The sequence below is a fragment of the Schistocerca americana genome, chromosome 2 (genome assembly GCF_021461395.2).
Source record: "Schistocerca americana isolate TAMUIC-IGC-003095 chromosome 2, iqSchAmer2.1, whole genome shotgun sequence".
Classification (NCBI taxonomy): domain Eukaryota; kingdom Metazoa; phylum Arthropoda; class Insecta; order Orthoptera; family Acrididae; genus Schistocerca; species Schistocerca americana.
In genome coordinates this window covers 616,246,972-616,268,378 of record NC_060120.1, presented here as the reverse complement: position 1 = coordinate 616,268,378, position 21,407 = coordinate 616,246,972, and the positions used below count along the sequence as shown (strand labels likewise).

Sequence of the window (21,407 nt, the reverse complement as noted above, 5' to 3'; positions counted from 1 at the left end):
TCACAAAGGCATTGTTGACCGAAAGCTTATTTTGTGACAGTCTTTTTGTTGTGCCTATCTGTGACTCAGCATCTCCACTATATGGTGAGTATCGACTATGTAATTAGATGAATGACGAACACTAACTTTACTTAATGAAGGCTTATTCAGCACTTGCACATACAAGAGCGTGGAGCAAACTACGAGGGTTATTCCAAAAGTAAGGTCCGATTCGCCGTAACTATTGAAATTTGGCGCCAATGACAAAACACGCATGCGCGCCGACTCCCGGCAAGCCTTGCGCGTCAAACGCCGCCATTCGCTTTGTTACTGTTGCTGAGTGTAGTTTACAGTGTCACTTTACAATGTTTAAGACAATTGATCAGCCCGCCGACTGTGAAGTAAGGGCAGTGATACGGTTTTTGTCTGCAAGAAACAATTCAGCGGCGGAAATCCATCGGCAGATTACTGAAGTGTACGGTCCTAACATAATGAGCGACAGTAAAGTGCGCAAGTGGGTGCGAGCTTTTAATGAAGGACGGGATAATGTGCACGATGAACCACGGTGTGGCCGACCATCAGTGATTTCAGACGATTTGGTCAATGCGGTTGACAAAAAAATTCGTGAAGATCGCCGATTCACTATTACAGACGTAGACATGCATTTTCCGAATGTGAGTAGAACAACTTTGTACAGAATTGTGTCTGAACATTTGAAGTTTCACAAATTGTGTGCCCGTTGGGTTCCCAGGCTGCTTACTGAGCCCCAACGAATGAAAAGAATGGCTTTTGCTCTTGATTTTTTGGAGCGATATCATAAGGAAGGTGACAGTCTTTTAGACAATGTTGTCACAGGGGATGAGACATGGGTTTCTCACATCACTCCAGAGTCTAAACGTCAGTCAATGCAATGGCGTCACACGTCATCGCCAGTCAAGGTCAAGGCAAAGCAGACAATCTCAACATGTAAGGTTATGGCGACTGTGTTCTGGGATAGACGTGGAGTATTGTTAGTCGACTTTATGGAGAGAGGAACAACGATTAATAAAGCCGCCTACTGCGCTACCCTGACTAAACTTCGACGTGCAATCCAGAATAAGCGACGTGGTCTTTTGTCGTCTGGAATCTTGTTGTTGCATGACAATGCCAGACCCCACACTGCAAATGAAACGCAAGCTCTGATCAAGAAATTTGGATGGGAACAGATGGACCATCCTCCTTACAGTCCGGACCTGGCGCCAAGTGATTTCCACCTGTTCCGTTACTTAAAGGAGTTTCTCGGCGGCAAGCGCTTCGACACAGATGATGAAGTGAAAGAAGCAGTTAAGGACTGGTTATCGTCACAGGCGGCCGATTTCTATAACATGGGCATTCAAAAGCTTGTTGAACGATGTGACAAATGTTTAAATAAGTATGGAAGTTATGTAGAAAAATAGATAAAGATGTAAGGAATGTAAATAAAACAATTGTTTTGAAAAAACATTTTAGTTTTGATTTTTTTTTTATAACCGGACCTTACTTTTGGAATAACCCTCGCACATTTGTGGATACTTCTACAATGTTCGAATTGAATACAGAAATTAAAATTTTACAGTCCAGGTGAGCTTTAAACTCACGACCCTCCATGCAACAATTTAGTATCATAACCACTACACCATGGTGCTAATTAGCTTCTTCTGTGACATTTCTCCCTCCTTAAGAGAACAGCCATATAACCCGGAAGAATTATCAACAACAGTACCATCCGGTCATGAAAGCCTTCATTGTATGATTGACGAGTTGCCCCAAAATATGATCCCATATGACATTATAGAATCAAAGTAAGCAAAGGATGCAAGTTTTTTTTACATTTATATCTCCTACAGCTGACATCTTTCTCACGGCAAATACAGACTTGTTTAGGTGCTTAAGCAATTCTGTGGTATGCCCTTCCCAACTGAATTTATTATCGAGTTGCAATCCCAGAAATTTAACACTGTCAACTTGTAGTTCTGTAGGTGCTCTCTCATCATACAGGCCAAGTACAGGGTCAGTCATCAGAGCTTTTCATAGCACATCGAAAGAATCTTGTTGGGCACCACCCCACATAAATTTATCATCAGCTTTTAACAACTCTTGGAGTGGCCTGGCGTTGATACAAAAGTCTTTGATAAAATGACAGTAATAAGAACGTAATCCGAGGAAGCTTCTCAGATCTATAATACTTTTAGGAATAGGAAATTCCGTTATGGATCTCACCTTTTCTGGGCCTGGCCATGCACCTTTGTTTGACACAAGGTGTCCAAGTATTTTGATTTCTTTTGCTCCAAAGAGACACTTTCTTGGATTAAGTTTCAGTCCGCCTAGTTGGAGACACTTAAGAACGGCCCTCAGTCTTTTTATATGCTCATCAGATGTCTCTGAGAACACTATAATGTCATCTAAATAACAAAGACACATCTTCTACTTCAGGTACCTTAGAAGATTATCCATTATCCGTTCAAAAGTTTCTGCTGCATTACACAAACCAAACGGCATTACCTTAAACTCATAGAGGCCCTCAGTGGTGATGAATGCAGTTTTCTCATGATCAGCCTCATCTACTTCGATTTGCCAGTATCCCAAGTACATGTCCATGGTTTAGAAAAACTTAGCCCCCTTCAGACAATCTAGTATATCGTCAATTCATGGAAGAGGGTAAATGTTCCTTTCCTTTATCTTATTAAGCTTCCTGTAACCAACACAAAAGCGCCAACTGACATCCTTCTTCCTGATGAGGACCACTGGTGACTACCATGACCTCTGCAAAGGCTGAATGATGTCATTCTTCATCATTTGCTCTACCTCGTTGCGAATTATTGGAGGTTCCGTTTCTGACACATGGTATGCTCTCTGGCTTATTGGTTGATGGTCTCCAGTGCTAATCCGTTGCTTCACCATCGATTTGTCTAATTTGCTCTTCACCTGTGGACTGATGCAATCAGAGAACACTTGAAGAATGGCAAGTAGCTTCTTCTGCTGTTCCTTTGTGAGATCTGGTGATAGTTGAGCTAGAAGGTCTTGTCTCATAGTGGTAGCGCTAATTTCTCCCACAGACTCGACATGGGAGGTTTCTATGACACTCAGCTATTCTGCAATTAACGGCTCAGCGTTTGCTATGTACATGCATCTTGGAAGCATTTGTGGTTCTCGGCGACAGTTAACTATCCATAATTCACCAAATCTGTTCTTAAATGAGATGACAGAGACTGGGATGACCAAGTTATTCTTCAGTGGTATGCTTCTCTTACATTCCACTACAAGATCCATGGGTTGATGCATGGCATGACACGTGACAGTTACTTTTCTAGTGCTGACTGCAGGAATGATCACTTCTTCCAGCACACACAGTCTCCACACACTCAGATGCACAACTTCCTGTCCACAATATCTCATCTTGTCTAGCATAATCTTTGAGCGACCACAATCTATAACTGCCTGAGAAGCTTTCAAAAAGTCCCATCCACGAATGGTGTCATGACTACACACTAAGGGCTGCATATGGGCACTTATACCCACATGAATGGTACATCTTCCTGTAGGTTTTACATATTTTCCATTAGCCACCTTCAGCAGAGATGTTTTGCTGTCGACGAATACAGTTTTCTGGAACTGGCAATGGTACTTCTCCGAAATGACTGAATATGATACTCCAGAGTCCAAAAGAGCTTGGGCTTGTCAGCCATCCATGAGGATATCGACGTAGTTTCCTATCATTTTTGTAGTAATCGACGGTGGAGGATTTTTCTCTTTGGTGGCCTCACCTCCAAGCTGTTGCATCCTTTAGTTTTCCAGGTTGCGGCAGCTAGGTGATCGGCTGGAGCTTCTAAACGGCGATGGAGACCTTGATCGGTGTGTTGGGGAGCATCTTCTCCAGCGGCCAGCTTGCTGCAATGGTGGCCTAAATCGTCCTGCACCCACATCTTCTTGTTCATCTTTGTCGTCCTCGAGCTGGCGTCGGCTAATATCAGTCTGCTGTCTTCTGGCGTGGGCATAATTAAATATCCGCTGCCTTTATAGACAATAGCACACCATATGTCTTGATCGTCTGCAGTGGAAACATACTGGTTGGTTATCCTGGGTCCTCCAGACGTCAGTCTTCCTTGGTGCCCAAACAGGTTCCTCATGCGGCATTGTAGGAACATAACTTTGCCTGGGAGTTGACTTTTTCACCTTTTTAAAGGGAAATTAAGGATGAGAGATTGGGTTCAATGACTGTTCCACTTCCTCCCTTATGACCTCTTGTAGCATCTCAGTTTTTTGCTCACTGTATAATCCAAGTGCCTTCTGAACTTCCTCTCTCACTATCTGACGAAGAATACTTGTGAAATCTGCTTCTTCCTTTATCACAGACATCAATACAACATTTGGAAGCCATTCGAACTTCTTCTGTGTAATTCTTTTTTGACGCATTGTCTTGATATACTGGTACCATTTTATGAGGTCGTCTGCTGTCGAAACCTCCTTCAGGAGTAGGGCTTGACACATGGCCTCCGCAACACCCTTCATGAGATGTGCAATCTTGTCTTCCTCCTTCATTCTAGGATCCACTATTTTACACAGCTCCAAGACATCTTGAATGTGGGATGCTGTAGTTTCTCCTGGACGCTGTGCCCTGCACTTTAATTTATCTTCAGCCTTGCACTTCTGTCATTGCGTGTTGCCAAAATACTTGCACAGTTTTGCCTGAAATACTACCCAGCTTGCGAACTTCTCCTTGTTGTTCTCATACCACTGCTTGGCAGTGCCCTCCAAGTAGAGAGACCCGTCATCCCATTTGTTAAATTTGGCTATACGCTCATATACCTTCAGTCACTTGTTTGGATCTTGGCCATCGTCACCAGAGAATGCCTCCACCAGAATAATGTTACGTAGAAGAAGGTGTAATTAGATGAATGACGAACACTCACTTCACTTAACAAAGGTTTATTCAGTACGTGCACACACAAGAGCACAGAGCGAACTGCCTCCGGCCAGAACATATAAAGTATATATAGAGCTACAGAACATTCCAGTACAATGATTCGTGACATTTGTGGATACTTCTAGAATGTACTCGAACCGAATAGAGAACTTAAAATTGTACAGTCCAAGTCAGGTTTGAACTCATGACCCTCCATGCAATAGTTAAGTATCATAACCACTACACCATGGTCCTACTCAGCTTCTTCTGCAACAATATTGTTACATTCCATTGTGGATTTTCCATTGTTAGATATCTATTTTGGCACCTTAACTGGATATACTATAAAACCAATGTGATATGGATACAGCAATTTGAATGTGATGTTTTAAAAGGGGCCCTTTTGTAAGATTTATGTCATTTATTTATTAATTTTTTGAGGGGGTGGGGAACCACACACGTGAGTACATAATAATGCAATCAATAAATGCTGAATAGACACAGGACAAAGCATCTGAGAATGGGAACCAACAATATGATGGAATCAAGAGAATATCAGGGTTGTAATACTAAATGTAATGAATATCAAGAAGCCTATACAATTCTGTGGTAACATTTAATTGCCAGAAGAGAATGCGTAGTTTTAATCAAAGTGCTCTAACCTGAATTTTGATGTTTTGCAACATGATTTTACTCACAACATTACCAGCTATGATTCAGTAGGACTTGATCACTTACTTCTACACATGATATTACTACTGAAATTAATAATCTTGTTATGTGATTAAATAAACTAGGTGACATTTCAGGTAAGTACACTAAGATTGCCATAAAAATGCTTTAGTCAGGGATTCCTATAGTTGGATCTTCTGATGGTCTACAAAATCCAGCAAATCCCTTTCCCTCTGTGCCTACAAGGAATGTGGTCATCAACCGAAAAGTTATTTTGAACACTAAAGTGCTTTAGTCAACATCATGCTATTGGAAGTGGGATATTCTTGACAGTATACAAAACTGACTTACAGTACACATTAAAGTACAGTGGGATGTACAATTTAAAGACGATTTTGATTCAATGTACAACATCCACTTTTGCGTGCGCACACGTGTGCGCCAACACACACACACACACACACACACACACACACACACACACACACAGTGTGTGAGGAAAAAAGTAGTGATTGTTCTACAACCAACTGGGAATAAACTTTGAATCTTACTCACTCAATACTGATCTTTACAGCAGCAGTGAGTGCCAAGAAATACCTTGCATCCATTCCCATATTATATTTGTCTTAGTTTTGCGATGAACAGCCAAGACAGCTGTTCTGAGTAAGGCTGTTATCTATGCTGTGGTTGCTGTGCCTCTTGTCTCTTCAATGTCTATGATCATCATCATGAGAATGAATGCAGCTTTTGAACCTGCAGTGTGGACTGATGGAGTCAATACCAACACTACGATAATAGACAACAACGATAATGAGCAGCCGCAAGGTGAAAGTGAAGCAGCTTAAACTGAACCATACATGACTGTTTTTGAAACTTTAACAGTGAAAGGAACACCAGGAAGGTACAAATAAGCTCTTTTCTGCATTAAAGTTAGCAGCTAAAGTAATGATAATCATAGACAACAATGACTTAGATGAAATGAAAAACATAATGGTAGTTAATCACACCTACAGATAGTAGAGCTAAATTGTGCCTGCAGATATCAAATCAAACCAAAGAATTAAATCTCCCAGTGGATAATTAAATAAAAAGCTAAATAGCCAAAACAAAAAACTGAGAACTTGTCAGCTGCCACTGAAGCATCTAACCAATGTATTATTCACTGATTTGTTGAATTAAATGATACTATGCCAAAACTTGACAAACAACTGGAAAATCATACTGCAAAGTTGCAAGCAGAAAAGGAACAATTAATATTAGATATTAATATAATTAATGATCAACTGAACAATTTAAAATTAACATTAGAAGAAGAGCTGATGTAAATAACAGATGTTTGAAAGAGGAGTTTAACAACAATTAGTAGTTCTGAGAACTGAAGTCTTGGAATTTGTGCAGGAAGTGTCATCTGAGGTAAATTCACAAAGAAAATTATGGGAAATGGCTTCTTGGATGTAGCAACTGAGTTATGGAAAAACTGACAGGAATTCAAAACTATACACATATAGGTTAACTGTAACATTCACTTGATTACAGAACTGAAAGAAATATTTCAAGAAAATCTGGCTAGCGAAATGGGAATATTACACTGAATACCACTAGATTTTGTACAAAGAACAGAGCATACTTTGAATAAGTTACATGTAATTACTAGCCAGATGGCAGAGATCGCTAACAACACTGATGTTAAATGTACAGATAGTACTACTAATAAAGATAGCGGGGGTAGACATGGTGGGACTTATACTATTCATTTGAAGGAGAAATTTGAGGAATTTGCAACCAGAGGAAAATTAAAAGGAAGTACTAAGCTCTCAGCCAGAATGACAGTGAGAAATCCGAATAAGCAGTGGGAGATAATTTCTTTAGTAAGTGAAAGTTATGCATACAATAAGTTTCCATTTTTCAAGCCTGAAGGAAAATACATCCTATAGACACTTTAAAGACATTTGAAGATGCTTTTCCACTAGTGTGTGATGATGAAAAGAACATTAAATTTATAACAGGGTAACTTACGGTCGAAGCTGGATAATGGGGAGTGCTTAATGAAAAAGAATTCCAGAATTGGAAAGATTTTTGAAGGTAATTTAAGAAGAATTATTGGTCTGAGGGATCACACCAGAAACTAACCACAGAATTACTTGACCCCAGACCATACAACTATACATGGTGTGGCTTCCTAAAGTCTTTATCTTTTGAATTGTACCTAACAAGGGTAAAGTTCTTAGTCAGACCAATAAATGAGAGCCATCTAATGACAGTATTAAGGAGTAAAATGGCCACTAGGGGGTGGCGCTCTTATTTGGTTACTTTTTAAACTTTTTGATATTTTTCTTAGGCTACCCCCTCCCCACTTTTTCAAACGAAAAGATGCAAAACTTTGTAACAACCAAACCCGTTGAAATTTGCATATGACATTTGGGGTAATGTAGTGAGACTTCTAGGGATGTGGAAGCATGCGTCGTCACCTTCCTCACCAAAATTCAAAGGTGAGTCCTCATCGGCAGGTGAGATGATGCTCGCTATCTTCAAAGACATCCATGGTGTGACACTCATTGAATTCCTTCAGCATGGAAACACTATGAACAGTGGCATGTACAGTGAGACACTTTGCAGCCTATGAAATTCCATGAAGAAGAAATGGCCTGAGCTGCTGACAGAGGGAGCGATTCTGCTCCATAACACCACTTGTCCACACATCTCCAAGGTCACACAAAGTGTAATGGCCAAGCTGAAGTGGGAGCAGCTTGAGCATCCACCTTACAGTCCAGACCTGTCACCCTGTGACTTTCATGTGTTTGGTCTGCTAAAAAAACACCTCAAAGGAAAGTGTTTCAACTCAGATGACAAACTGTATGGTACAGTGAATGACTGGCTCCTGACTGAGCCACAGGAAATCCTTCAGTTCGTGAAACAGTGGAATATTTATGCTCAGGCCTCTAGTGATTACTTTTGAATAAAGAATTCAATTACACCTGCAGTGTTGTTTCATTTCAGAGTGTATACATGGACAAGAAAAAAAAAAATATGGATTTTTCCCAGATAAAAATATGCTTTTTCTGGGAGTAAATGCACTTTTCCTTGTTAAGGGACAGTATGCTTTCCCTTGGAACTATAAAATTCATCCATTCTTTGAACAGTAAAGGTTTTATACACAGTCGTAGAACTTCCCAACACTTTAGGAAAAGAAACACGGAAGAAAAATATGTTTTGGAAAGATCTTTCATGTGCAGAAACATGTGCAACATGTATTTTCTTATTATGAAAGTATAAATATGAATTCCATCAAGTAACGCACATTAGTTTCCAAACCACTAAAATTATGACTGTGAAACACTTTTGTCAATGAATCATAGCTTGTGTCACATGATCCCACCAGCCAATGACCATATATTCAGAGCATGGGACACATGATGTAGTCAACCAATAATAATGTTACTGTTAAGTAATGTGAACTCACAAATAGGAAAAGTTAATGGTTTAAATTAATATATACAAAGAAGGGCTAAAGAAACTGGTACAACAGTCTAATGTCATGTAGGGTCCCTGCGAGCATACAGAAGTGCCACAACACAGTGTGGTGTGGACTCGACTAATGTCTGAAGTTGTGCTGGAGGGAATTGATGCCATGAACCCTGCAGGGCTGTCCATAAATCCATAAGAGTACGAGGGGGTGGAGATCTCTTCCCAACATCACATTGCAAGGCAACACAGATGTGCTCAATAGTGTTCATATCTGGGAAGTTCAGTGCCAACGGAAGTGTTTAAACTCAGAAGAGTGTTCCTGCAGCCACCCTGTAGCAACTCTGGATGTGTGGGTGGCGCATTGTCCTGCTGGAAGTGCCCAAATCCATCGGAATGCACAATGGACAAGAATGGATGCAAGTGACCAGATAGGATGCTTATGTACGTGTCACCAGTCAAAGTCACATCTAGACATATCAAGGATCCCATCTCACTCCAACTCCACATGCCCCACACCATTACAGAGCCTCCATCAGCTTGAACAGTACCCTGCTGACACACAGGGTCCATGGATTCATGAGGTTGTCTCCATCCCCGTGCATGTCCATCCACTCGATACAATTTAAACAAGACTTGTCTGACCAGGCAACATGTTTCCAGTCATCAACAGTACAATGATGGTGATGACAAGCCCAGGCGAGACGTAAAGCTTTGTGTCATGCAGTCTTCAAGGGCACACAAGTGGGCCTTCGGCTACGAAAGCCCATATTGACGATGGTTCGTTGAATGGTTCACATGCTGACACTTGTTGATGACCCAGTATTGAAATATGCAGCAATTTGCATAAGGGTTGCACTTCTGTCACTTTGAACAATTCTCTTCAGTCGTCGTTGGTCCTGTTCTTGCAGTATCTTTTTCTGGCTGCAGAGATGTTGAAGATTTGATGTTTTAGTGCATTCCAGATATTCAAGGTACACTCGTGAAATGGTCATATGGGAAAATCCCCAATTCATTGCTACCTCAAAGATGCTGTGTCCCACCACTTGTGTATCAACTATTACACCATGTTCAAGCCCACTTAAATCTTGATGACCTGCCACTGCAGCAGCAGTAACTGATCTAACAACTGAGCCAAATACTTGTTGTTTTATATAGGCATTGCCGACTGCAGCAACATATTATGCCTTGTTTACTTACCTCTGTATCTGAGTACTGTAAAGGGGCATCCTCCTCTAGCATAACTTTTCCTCAACAGAATTAGTCAATACCAGAACTACTTTTTGAATTCTGAATGGGTCAATATTATCTCAACTCTTTAAATGAAAAATTTCATATAATTTTATATACAATGTGTTATATTTCAAGCTAATAACTATGATATTGAATTACTTTATTTTTGTTGTTACAATCGATATGTACTAACTCTTATGCACACTTGAAATCTTTTTTTAACAAACATTTAAATTATGAGATATTTGGCACACTTAAAATTTCTATTATTAATTATGTATTCTGATACTGTTTAGTATGTTTATTTTTGGATTCATTCAAAATTAATAGAAATTCATTTGTCACAAAAATCTGTAAACCCTTTGGAAAATCGTTATTCCTGTAGAGTGAGGAGGTAGTAGTTGGCATGCCTCTGATGTGATCAGAGGTGTTTTTGTATTTTGGAAGAACAATGTAATGTCTGCTTTCTTAATTTGAAAATTCTGAAGGCAGTGTGATATAGTAAAATGCGAGACAATAAATTATCATGAAAACAAAAAATCTGCATAGTCCTTCATCAAAATTATTTACATCAATTGGAACATGAGAACCTAAAATGTGAAAATTCTGAAGGCAGTGTGATATAGTAAAATGGGAGACAATAAATTATCATGAAAACAAAAAATCTGCATAGTCCTTCATCAAAATTATTTACATCAATTGGAACATGAGAACCTAAAATGTGAAAATTTCAGTTTCAAGAATCAGATCCCTAGACATGAAGAACTGGAGCCAACTACAACAAAAGGAGATAAGATTATATTAGTTTTTTCTTTCATTCCAATTGATCTGTAGTGAGGAGGTCCTCCAGGACGTAGAACATGTCAGAAAAAACAATAATACATGACAATTATTTACAACTAGAACAAAGAAACCAATGTACCTTTTTTAATGGAACACTATATGAAAGATTCATTATACAATACCCATTTACTAAGATCACATTAATGCACTGAATTTAAAATGTAGAAAGAATAGGCCGACTACAAGCAAAACGTTTTATGTTAGAAAATTGTTTCACATTTCATTCATACGCTCTAGCTTCTGAAGCACGAGATCAAAAAGTAGCAGTACGAACTTTTTATATAAATTTGTAATTGTCATATTCTTTCATAATTTGTGTGATGTACACATTTCTTCTCCTTCCTCATTCTAACAAACAATCTTGTTATCACTCGTATAGTCCGTTCCCTTTTGTCTGCAGGAAAGTTTATTTCTAGATGCAACAGGGGTTCCCCTGGCAGACACATCACACAATTCAAAAATCATCTTATGATTCATTCCGAAATCAACTTGAAATGTGTTCAAAAATGTTAAAAAATGAACAGGGAAGCATTTCAAAATCATGTGAATAATGATAGACCAATGTGCGCTGAATGCTAGGCGCTTTGTGTAATAAGGTCTTTTTCCTCAAGAATATGAATATGCCCCCCCATGCCGCCCCCCTCCCCCCCCCCCCCCACACTGAAATTGCTGTATGAGGCAGATACCTCGGTTTGCCCCCACCCTGGGCCTGGCAGCTTTGGCGTGCCAGTAAAATTTTTCTGGTTAACATCTGGCTGCTTGTTGCTACTGCTTAAACAGCTAACTTCAACACTTCTGTAGCCAGAAGTGGGAGAAGGTACTACTCATATGCGACTCAACTGCACATGCACATGAACTCGCTTGCAACTGCTGAAACGAATCTAATGCAAGCAGTTGTGACGTCACACTCTTTGGAGGCAATTTGTTGTTATGAAGCACTGCATAGTCTTCCCATCTTCCCAAAGCCTTTGACACATTTTGCTGTTGGCAGACACTTGTATGAGCACTGCATTTTGCTGTTATATATGGTACATTTCCTTCACAACTTAAGTTTCTCTCCCCCCCCCCCCCCCCCCCCCCCCCCTTGTTCATGTTTTACTACTGCAGTATGAGATACAGTAATATCCTTTGTTAAAGTATTGGTTCTTACCAGTCACAGTTACAAAAATTTAATTGAAAACTAACACAATGTAAACTTCCCGGAATTCTAAAAAATTCACAGATTTTTCCCGGATCTCCCAGTTGTCCGGGTCATATACACTCTGACATCCTTGATTTAACACAGTCTACAGTCTTGACTAAATATGATCAATGAGAAGTGCTAGGAAAAGTGTGGGGGCAAATCTTGCACCCATAGATGATAAACATTTTTTTTTCATATTTTTCTCTAGAATCTGTCTCAGAGAGAGAATAAGTTCCTCATTGGTTACAAATGCAATCAGAACTAAAGAAAAGAGTTCTCTGTTGAATGTGAAGTGTAATTTTATTTGAACATTTAACACTGGGAACAGCCCAAGTGTTGTTATCCAAAAAACACGATGTGACACTATCACCAAAATCCTTGAGCTGATACCCAATGCATTTTCTAAAATAATTAATACAAAACATAATTGACAATACTTATACCATTCAGCATTAGGACTTATAATTACTGTCCTAGACCAAAATGTTTAACTCTACAACTACTACGCAATGAATCAACAACAAACCTCATATTAACATTAACTAAATTTTCTGTTGGTGTTTGGCAGAACATGATAACAATATTAAATAGGAAACACTGCCTAATGGTCTGCCAAACTGTATTTCTTTTGGTCATGAACTGGTTTTCAATTTTGTAGGTAATTGCTTGGTTACAATGGAATGTTGCAAACATGGATAAAATAACATGTGACTTACATTATGCTACACACCACATGAAGGATGTTGTGATAGGCAGAAAGGCACAACAGGAAAAATAAAAAAAATAAAAAAACAAAAACAGATGGATGTTATTCAACTATCAGACTAAGGCTTTCATCATACAGAAGACAGCAAAATTCATTATAGTGCATGGCTGCACCCACACACACACACACACACACACACACACACACACACAGCCGTTGTCATCTCTGTGCACTAACGTCTGACTGACTGCATATAAGGTGAGCAGCAGTCCTTGTTGGAGTGGGTAGCGAGGGACAGAAGAGGTGTGTGGAGGAGAGGGGAGCGATACTGGGTAGCGGGAGGGTGGGGTGTGGGCAAGACCACAGAATTGCTTGTGGGAGTGCGCAGGGGCATGGGGGAGAGGGATGGGGGCATAAACACATAAATCCCAAATACAACAATCTTCAGAATGAGATTTTCACTTTGCAGCGGAGTGTGCGCTAATATGAAACTTCCTGGCAGATTAAAACTGTGTGCCGGACCGAGACTCGAACCTTTTAATCCGCTAGGAAGTTTCATATCAGTGCACACTCCACTGCAGAGTGAAAATCTCATTCTGGGAACAGCCCCCAGGCTGTGGCTAAGCCATGTCTCCGCAATATCCTTTCTTTCAGGAGTGCTAGTTCTGCAAGGTTCGCAGGAGAGCTTCTGTAAAGTTTGGAAGGTAGGAGACGAGGTACTGGCAGAAGTAAAGCTGTGAGGACGGGGCGTGAGTCGTGTTTGGGTAGCTCAGTTGGTAGAGGCAAAGGTCCCGAGTTCGAGTCTCGGTCCGGCATACAGTTTTAATCTGTCAGGAAGTTTTATAACAATCTTGTTTGTACACTATGTACACAAACTGAATTTGACTAAGAGTTATACAATGTTGTCATAATAGAAATTACTCACACTGTTTTGTTCAATACTAACAGTTTTGAAGTGGTATAAGTCACAGGCTTACCTGTTAAGGTGAATAATATATGTGGATATTAATGTAATGAATGTTTAAAAATCATTTTTATTTTAATACAATGTACACTGACAGAACACACCAAAAACACACAGTTAAAAATGCCTAAAGTGGGCAGATATTGCAATATAACATGCGCATATATAGAGAGGTCTGCACATGCCCTGATAGCAGAGGGTATTAAAGCACCACTCCTGCGATGGGGAGGTGTGCCAGCCACAGATGAAAACCACCCAGCAGATTAACAAAGAGGGTCAGTGTGCTGGCTAGCTTGGATGTTGTTTTTAGATGGTTTCCCAAATTCCACTATGTGCATACCAGGCTGGTACCCACAAACTGTCTCAATAAGACGATTCACAAAATTTAGAAGAAACTTTCACTCACTTTCACATGAATAACACTACATGTAAACAGTCGGGGTACACATATTCCATTCCAGGAATGGCGACAGGAAGGGCAACAGTACACCCCTTAAATTAATCACACCAAATCCGTTCACAACTGTGTCAATCCTGCATCAATGTGGGTCAAAGTCGCAAGAAAAAGAAGTTATAGAGAGAGCTTTGCAATTTAGCTCTTCATGTTCACAGACCACCAGCAAGATGAGTCAGCAACTTGCCAAACTATGAGGTTCATTCAAATGAAACCTGCTCAGTGCATCTAGCTTTGCCTTACAAGTAAGTTGACACCACGTAACCGGGGGTATGGTGGCATCATCTATTGGTAGAGAGACTGATGCGTGTACACAGTTTGATAATGCATAGCGCCAGTGTGGTTCCACACCGAAGAGAAGATGGTCTCACAAGTTATCATCCACTACTGAACATGAAGGCGAGTAAGCACGAACAATGAGGAGTGATTTGATTTCTGGTAGTGAAGTGAGTTTGAGGCAGTGAAATGTATCGACAGTTAAAGGCTGTGTACAGCGAGTACAGTCTGAGTCGTTCAAGTGTTGTGGAATGGCGCGAACGATTCCTTGAGGGGTGCGAGTTGCTGGAAGACAATGCTTGTCCTGGACAGGCTCATCATGTCATTACACTGGAAATGGCTGCGGGAATGAATGCTTTAGTCCTGGACAACCGCTGAATCATTGAGGATGAGGTCCATTGGTTACTGGGCATTAGCGTGGGCACCGCCCACACCATAATGCATCAACACTTGAACCTTAAAAATATCTGTGCGCAGTGGGTTCCCCACCAACTGACCGCCGAACAGTGCAATACTCGAATGGCGCTGTCTTTGAGTCATCTGCAACGTTATCATGAGGAGGAATACGGCTTTCTGTCACTTATTGTCACAGGTGACGAAACGTGGTGTCACCATTTTGAACTGAAAAGCAAGCATCAGAGCAAGCAGTGGAAACATTTGACTTCACCACCTCCAAAAAATCAAAGGTCATGCACACCAGTTCTGGTAAGGTCATGGTGTCCTTCTTTTGACCACAAGGTGCCACTGCTTGTCGAGTTCCTGGAACGGGGAACCACCATCAATGCCCAGCGTTATCAAGCCACTTTAGACAAGCCATCAAGTCGAAATGCCGAGGCATGTTGGCCAGTGGCGTTATCCTCCTGCATGATAATGCTCTCCCACACACGGCCAAAGCGGTGAAGACGACATTGCAACAGTTTCACAGGGAAATGCTGGAACATCCACTGAACAGTCCTGACCTTTCACTGTGTGGCTTCCATGTGTTTGGACCTCTAAAACAAGCTATTCACAGACATCGATTTGCAACAGTCGATGAAGTGTGTGACTGGGTCCAGACCTGGATCTGACAGCAGCCTACTAGCATCTTCAAGGATGGAATCGACCGGCTAGTGTGGCAATGGGATAAATAAGCCAACAGTTTTTGCGACTATTTCTGAGTATGAGTACTGTGTATAAATACATTTTTGAGCTAATAAAATCATTACTGTTACTTTACACTAGCAACTGGGTTTTGTTTGAATGCTCCACAATAGTGAATTTCTATGTCATGCTTCTCACAGTAATGTCTGTAGCACAAAGAATATGACAATAAAGACTAACTGTGCAATTAAGTGGAAAAAGATGGATGAATAGCGGGCTTGTGGGATAGGATCCCAAAGAACTGCAACTCTTGAGGACTGTGATGTAACAGTGAGCTACCAATGGTGGAGATGATGGAGAGCTCTGTTAGTGCAACCTCCATGCAATGATAAACATTTGGATAAAGGAATCACTATAGCCACCGTGGTGAGCAGTGTAGCAACTGTCCAGAAAGCAGAGCTTTCATGATGCAAATGTGGTCACACGAATGGTAAACAATCACTTGCAGAAAGTGGGTCTGTAATACAATATTTCTTTGCCACATTTACACTCAACAGCAATTTGCTAGACACAAGTCTACAAAATAGAGCACATTTGAGAACTGATCTAAACCAGTAGCAATCAGTGGTGAGAATCATTTTTGTCTAGGAAAAAATGATAGTTCTGTTCATGTTCATAGGCATACTGACGACCAGGAGTACCTCTTACATGTTTGCACTCTCCAGTCTAGAACAACACAAGTAATCTTAGTTCTCAGCAATGAGTTACACATCCCAGTTACCTCTGGCATTTATCCAGCAACCAGTGATGAGTGGTTTATATATCATTGATGTTATCTCTTCTCTTTTATGACATTGTAAAAGGACACCTTGTGTGATCTGGTATTCCAGCAAACAGAACAATATGGATCATTCTATGCACTATAATATTTCTAAGAATGAAAATCTCCTTTATAAGACTCACCTTGGATGTCGTAAACAGGTATCTGGAAAACACAGATTTCTCTGCTTGTCCATAAAATCCAGAATTCTACAGACAAAGGCACCAGATTGATGCTATGCTCCTTGACTTCTGGAAGGCATTGAATACAGTTCCACACAGCTGTTTAGTGAATTCAAGCTTGCCAAGTATGGATCTAGATTTGTGACTGGATTCAAGATTGAATTCAATATTTTATTCAGACCAGGAATCTACAGATGTAAAGGTAATTTCTGAAGTACCCTAAGGCAGTCTTCATGGCCTTTACTGTTTACGATATAAACAAATGATCTATGGATAACACTGTAAGTGCCACACAGTTTTTTGCAGATGATGCTGTTGTCTATGGGAAAGTTGCAATGCTAGGAGACGGTAGTGAAATGCACGAAGCCTTGAAGAGGATCAACAATTGCTGTAGGGACTGTCAGCTGACTGTAAATAAAAGGTTCTTGAATACTACCTCTCAGTCTGGTACCCACACCAAGTTGGATTAACAAAGGAGATGGAGAAGATCCAACAAAGAGCAGCATGTTTTGTAATGGGATCATTTAGTAAGTGCAAGATGTTAAATATATTCCAGTGGCAGTCACTATAAGAGTTGCCTTTTGTATCACTGAGATTATTACCGTTAAAATTTCAGGAGCATACATTCAAAGATGATTCCCTTACATCTTGCAAATTGACCACTATGAGAAAATCAGAGAAATTAGAGCCCAGGGCTGGGAGAAAAATATAAGTACCCTAGGTACCATCCATCACACACTGTAAGATGGCTTGCAGAGCATAGTTGTTGACGTAGATTGAGATTACCACAGGGGCAATAAAACACACAGTGTACCCCTTCTATCCTGAGCCTTTAGATCTCTATGACTCAAACCCACTCAGCACATGTAGAACCTTAGCTGGATGGTGTATGGCATCTAACATATTATTAAGAAGTGTTCTATACAAGTGCACATCTTTATTCTTGCATCAATAAATCTTTCAAATGTCAAGAGGACCCCATTTCAATCATTATCACATACCATCTACTTCATGCATATCAACTTGGGAACATACAGGCACATTCCTACCATCAGTTTATCAATGCATCTCAATCATATAACAACATACCGGTATCAATGACATTTTACAAAAATGCAGAACCACTTCCGAGCAATTGTCTCAAAAATTAGTGCAAAGATCTACGAAGATGCAAGAACTACAAAAACTTGTTTGCAGCACAAGTAATCATGATTATTATAAATATTGTCTATGACTAGGGGATGTAGGTATGATCATTCCATTATAGATATTGGTGTATAGATGTAAATATTAAGCAAGCATAGTAAATAGGCAACATCTGTTCAATATGCCTGGGAATGCAGCTTTTCTAATATTTTGTTGCGTCCCTTTACAACTTCTCTAAACACAAACTGAATACAGCATATTAATATCAGATAACTGTAAATATACCCTACAGTAGTGGATTTTGTTAATTTATACCAAGCTTGATCCACAGCCTACAACGTTCTCTTTCTCCAAAGGAATATGGGACATGATCTATCTATAAATGAATGATTCACGGTAAGAATATTTGTTTTGCTTGTTAATTATTTCATATCACCTAACCAATTTAACATTCTTGCATGTTTATTTGCAATTTTTCTTCTCATTTGCATGCAAATTTCATCTAACAACTCAATGTAATGTAAATTTAAATTTTTTGAAACTCACCTTTCAGCTGGCGTGCTATCTGCAACCTTGCACCAAATCTGGTGACTCCATAAACTGTTGTCATAACAGTCTGTTTGATCACTTTTCTTTGCACAAATCCTTCCAACACCTGGGCAATTTTAACATTATTCTGTGCATCTTTTGCTCTTTCCCTTTCCACCTGGAATTTGAAATTTTATTTAGACAAATAATAATGGGCAAAACATGAACAGGCAGTTGACACTTTTAAGGGGGGGTGCCTATAAATTGGTTACTGTCTACTAATTAACTGCAGTCTTTAAAAATTAAATGCAGAGGTTAGCTTTAATGAACCCTATTACCTTCTTCTGCTACCCTAACAAAATTTAGGAATTTGGTCACATGGCAGGTGTAGTTTACTAGACATCTAAGTTTACTTTAACCCAACAATTTGGCTGTTTCTTGCACTGAATTAATGACCATTGTGTTGGTTATATCTGCCACTGCGGTGCTGTTGCAGCAGGGATTAGAGTGGGCCACTAGCTGCTCCAACTCATGTAATTCTTCGCATGCCTCGCCATGCTTTCTTACGGTGCGGCATAATCTGATGCATTTTACTGCACTTTTCTCAAATCAAATGACTGTTGCAATTGTAATTTGCCAACAATTCGAAGCTTTGTGCAACAGCAACACGTATTATGAAAATAAGCATATTACTTTTGAATCATTTTGGTAGGATTTTAGTGGGGGAACCAATGCATAGACTTTTGTTGTACAATATTCACTTAGAAATTACTTCTCATATGGTACAATTCCAAACAAGATATTACACATAGTGCAATATCGCACTCTTCGCAACAAATAGGTTTCTCTTCTTATTTTATTTCCCTTGACATATGTTTTGCTGCAGCACACTTGACAGGGTCTTGTTGGTGCTTGCTTCTTCTCACTAGAAGGAATATGTTTAGGAAAAGCGTCTTCCAATCGTTGTGAGGCTGAAATTTGGCAAAGGTGACTCACTTTTATTTGTTGAGAGGAAGAATTAACAAGTGCACTACATTTTTCAAGTAAACTTTCAAAAAGCTTAATTCAGGAATCAAGTCTCCCAAATTTTCTGAGTTTCTTGTACAGAAAGTATGAATTTAGAGCTGCAACATCCATCAGATGGCAAAATGTTATATTTTCAGGGATGATTCCGTGTTGCTGTATAATTTTTCATGAAATGGTCATCTATGTCGGTGTCATCCATTCTGTCAATGTATTTCAAGATAATTTATGACTTTGTTGTCACTGTTTTCTTCTTCTGAGTTTGTTGTAGTTAGTCACTGTAAATAGTTGACAACATGTAAATACTTTTCCTTATCTCATCATTGCATTGCCATCAATTTCCCTTTGCAACAAGTCTTAACTTCACCATTCTTGAGTTTTGTCTCCCTCAAAGCAGCTGGCATTTCCTTTCTGTTACTGATGACTATGCCAATGCCATCAGTGCTTTGCGACAACAAAATAAAATAAGTGGGGACTTGTATAAAATTTGCCAGTAAAAATGTTATACCCTTACGCTCTTTTTCCGGCTTTTTCTGCAGATGGTCAACCACTGATTTCAACTTGCATAATTTAGCAGGAATAACAGACTATCTTGAATAAAAACTTTTGTTCTTAAAGTGAAGAAGCTTCAACAGACAACTAAATCTAATTTATGATATTAGTTTTTGGAAAATTGGTGTTTGCACAATTTATTTCCTTGTATAATACATTTCAAAATATCTTGTAGCAATAACATCACAAACAAGGATATAATTCTATATTTGCTTGTTGATTCCCCTTCGTACGTATACGATTGTTGTTTCGGAGTGTCCACATATCAAACTACAAACTGTTCAGCAAATTTGCTCATCTCATTAGTTTTCATTATTAACAACCCATGATCAAAAACGAATGTGAAAATTTGGTTGATCTGCAAAATGAATTTTTCCAGCTGGTGTACCTGTAAATGCAAATGTACTCCTATCTGCACTACAATTAACAGACCCTGTTCTTGTACAACCAATGTCAGCAGTCAGCATTTTTATGATGTCACCTTCCCCACTTGACATTTCTGTACCACTGTCACTACAGCTTTCATCATCATTAATTTCACCACTGCTTGAAAAGCTTTTACTAGATTATTCATTACCACTTTAATAATCTTTAAATAGCCCACCATGCACTGATGAGGATAATACATACTTTGACATGTTTACTCCTGTGTACTACCCAATGAAGTACTTGTTTCAGACAATAGAAAAGCCAGAGCCACATGTGAGGTATCACCGCAACCCTTGTGGCTGATAAACAAATCTTGAAAACATTTTGTAGTTACTTCTGAATGTTCCCGACTGTCAGTCCAGGCATCATTCATAGAGCACGCAGTACATTGCTGCCAGTTGGCTCAAACTCATTTCGGATAGCATGCGTAGTGAAGCACTGGGCTTGCCCGAGTCCAGCTCGTAGAGCACAGAGGCAGTGCACTTGGATTCTGAGCACGATCATGGGGTTATTCCCTACAGCTTAGGAAAGCATGTTTCTTTAGCAACAGGTACACAATGTGTCGAATTTAGCGTGCTTTCTGTAGAGTGTATGCACCAAATGAAAAGAGCTTAGTGAAGAACAGTACAAACTATTTTTGTTATGTCAGCAATATATTAGTAAAAATTAGCAACATAAAAGAAAACCATACATTGATTGGATGAAGGTTCATTGTTTGTCCTCTCCAATCAAAAATGACTTGACACCTATGGAGATCTCTTATTTATTACTTCCTTGCAGATGTGATACAGCATTATTGCCATTATTTGAATAGACAGTTCATATAGTCCAAAATAGTAAAAGGGATGCCAGAGACTCTTACTCTTAATAACACAAAAAGACAGCTGTCACAGAACAATGCACTTCCTAGTGGCACACAATGAATTACTCTGGCATTAGGCTGGGTAATTCCTG

At 39.6% G+C, this 21,407-nt stretch overlaps 1 protein-coding gene across 1 annotated transcript in view; it reads right to left on the bottom strand.

Moving 5' to 3' along the window:
- LOC124595695 (DNA-directed RNA polymerase, mitochondrial) overlaps window positions 1-21,407 on the bottom strand; it is a 294,066-nt gene that overhangs the window by 37,086 nt on the left and 235,573 nt on the right. The window contains exon 19 of the mRNA XM_047134553.1: window positions 18,468-18,627. Within this exon, the coding sequence (XP_046990509.1) occupies window positions 18,468-18,627 (160 nt within the window). The remainder of the gene's footprint in view (window positions 1-18,467; window positions 18,628-21,407) is intronic.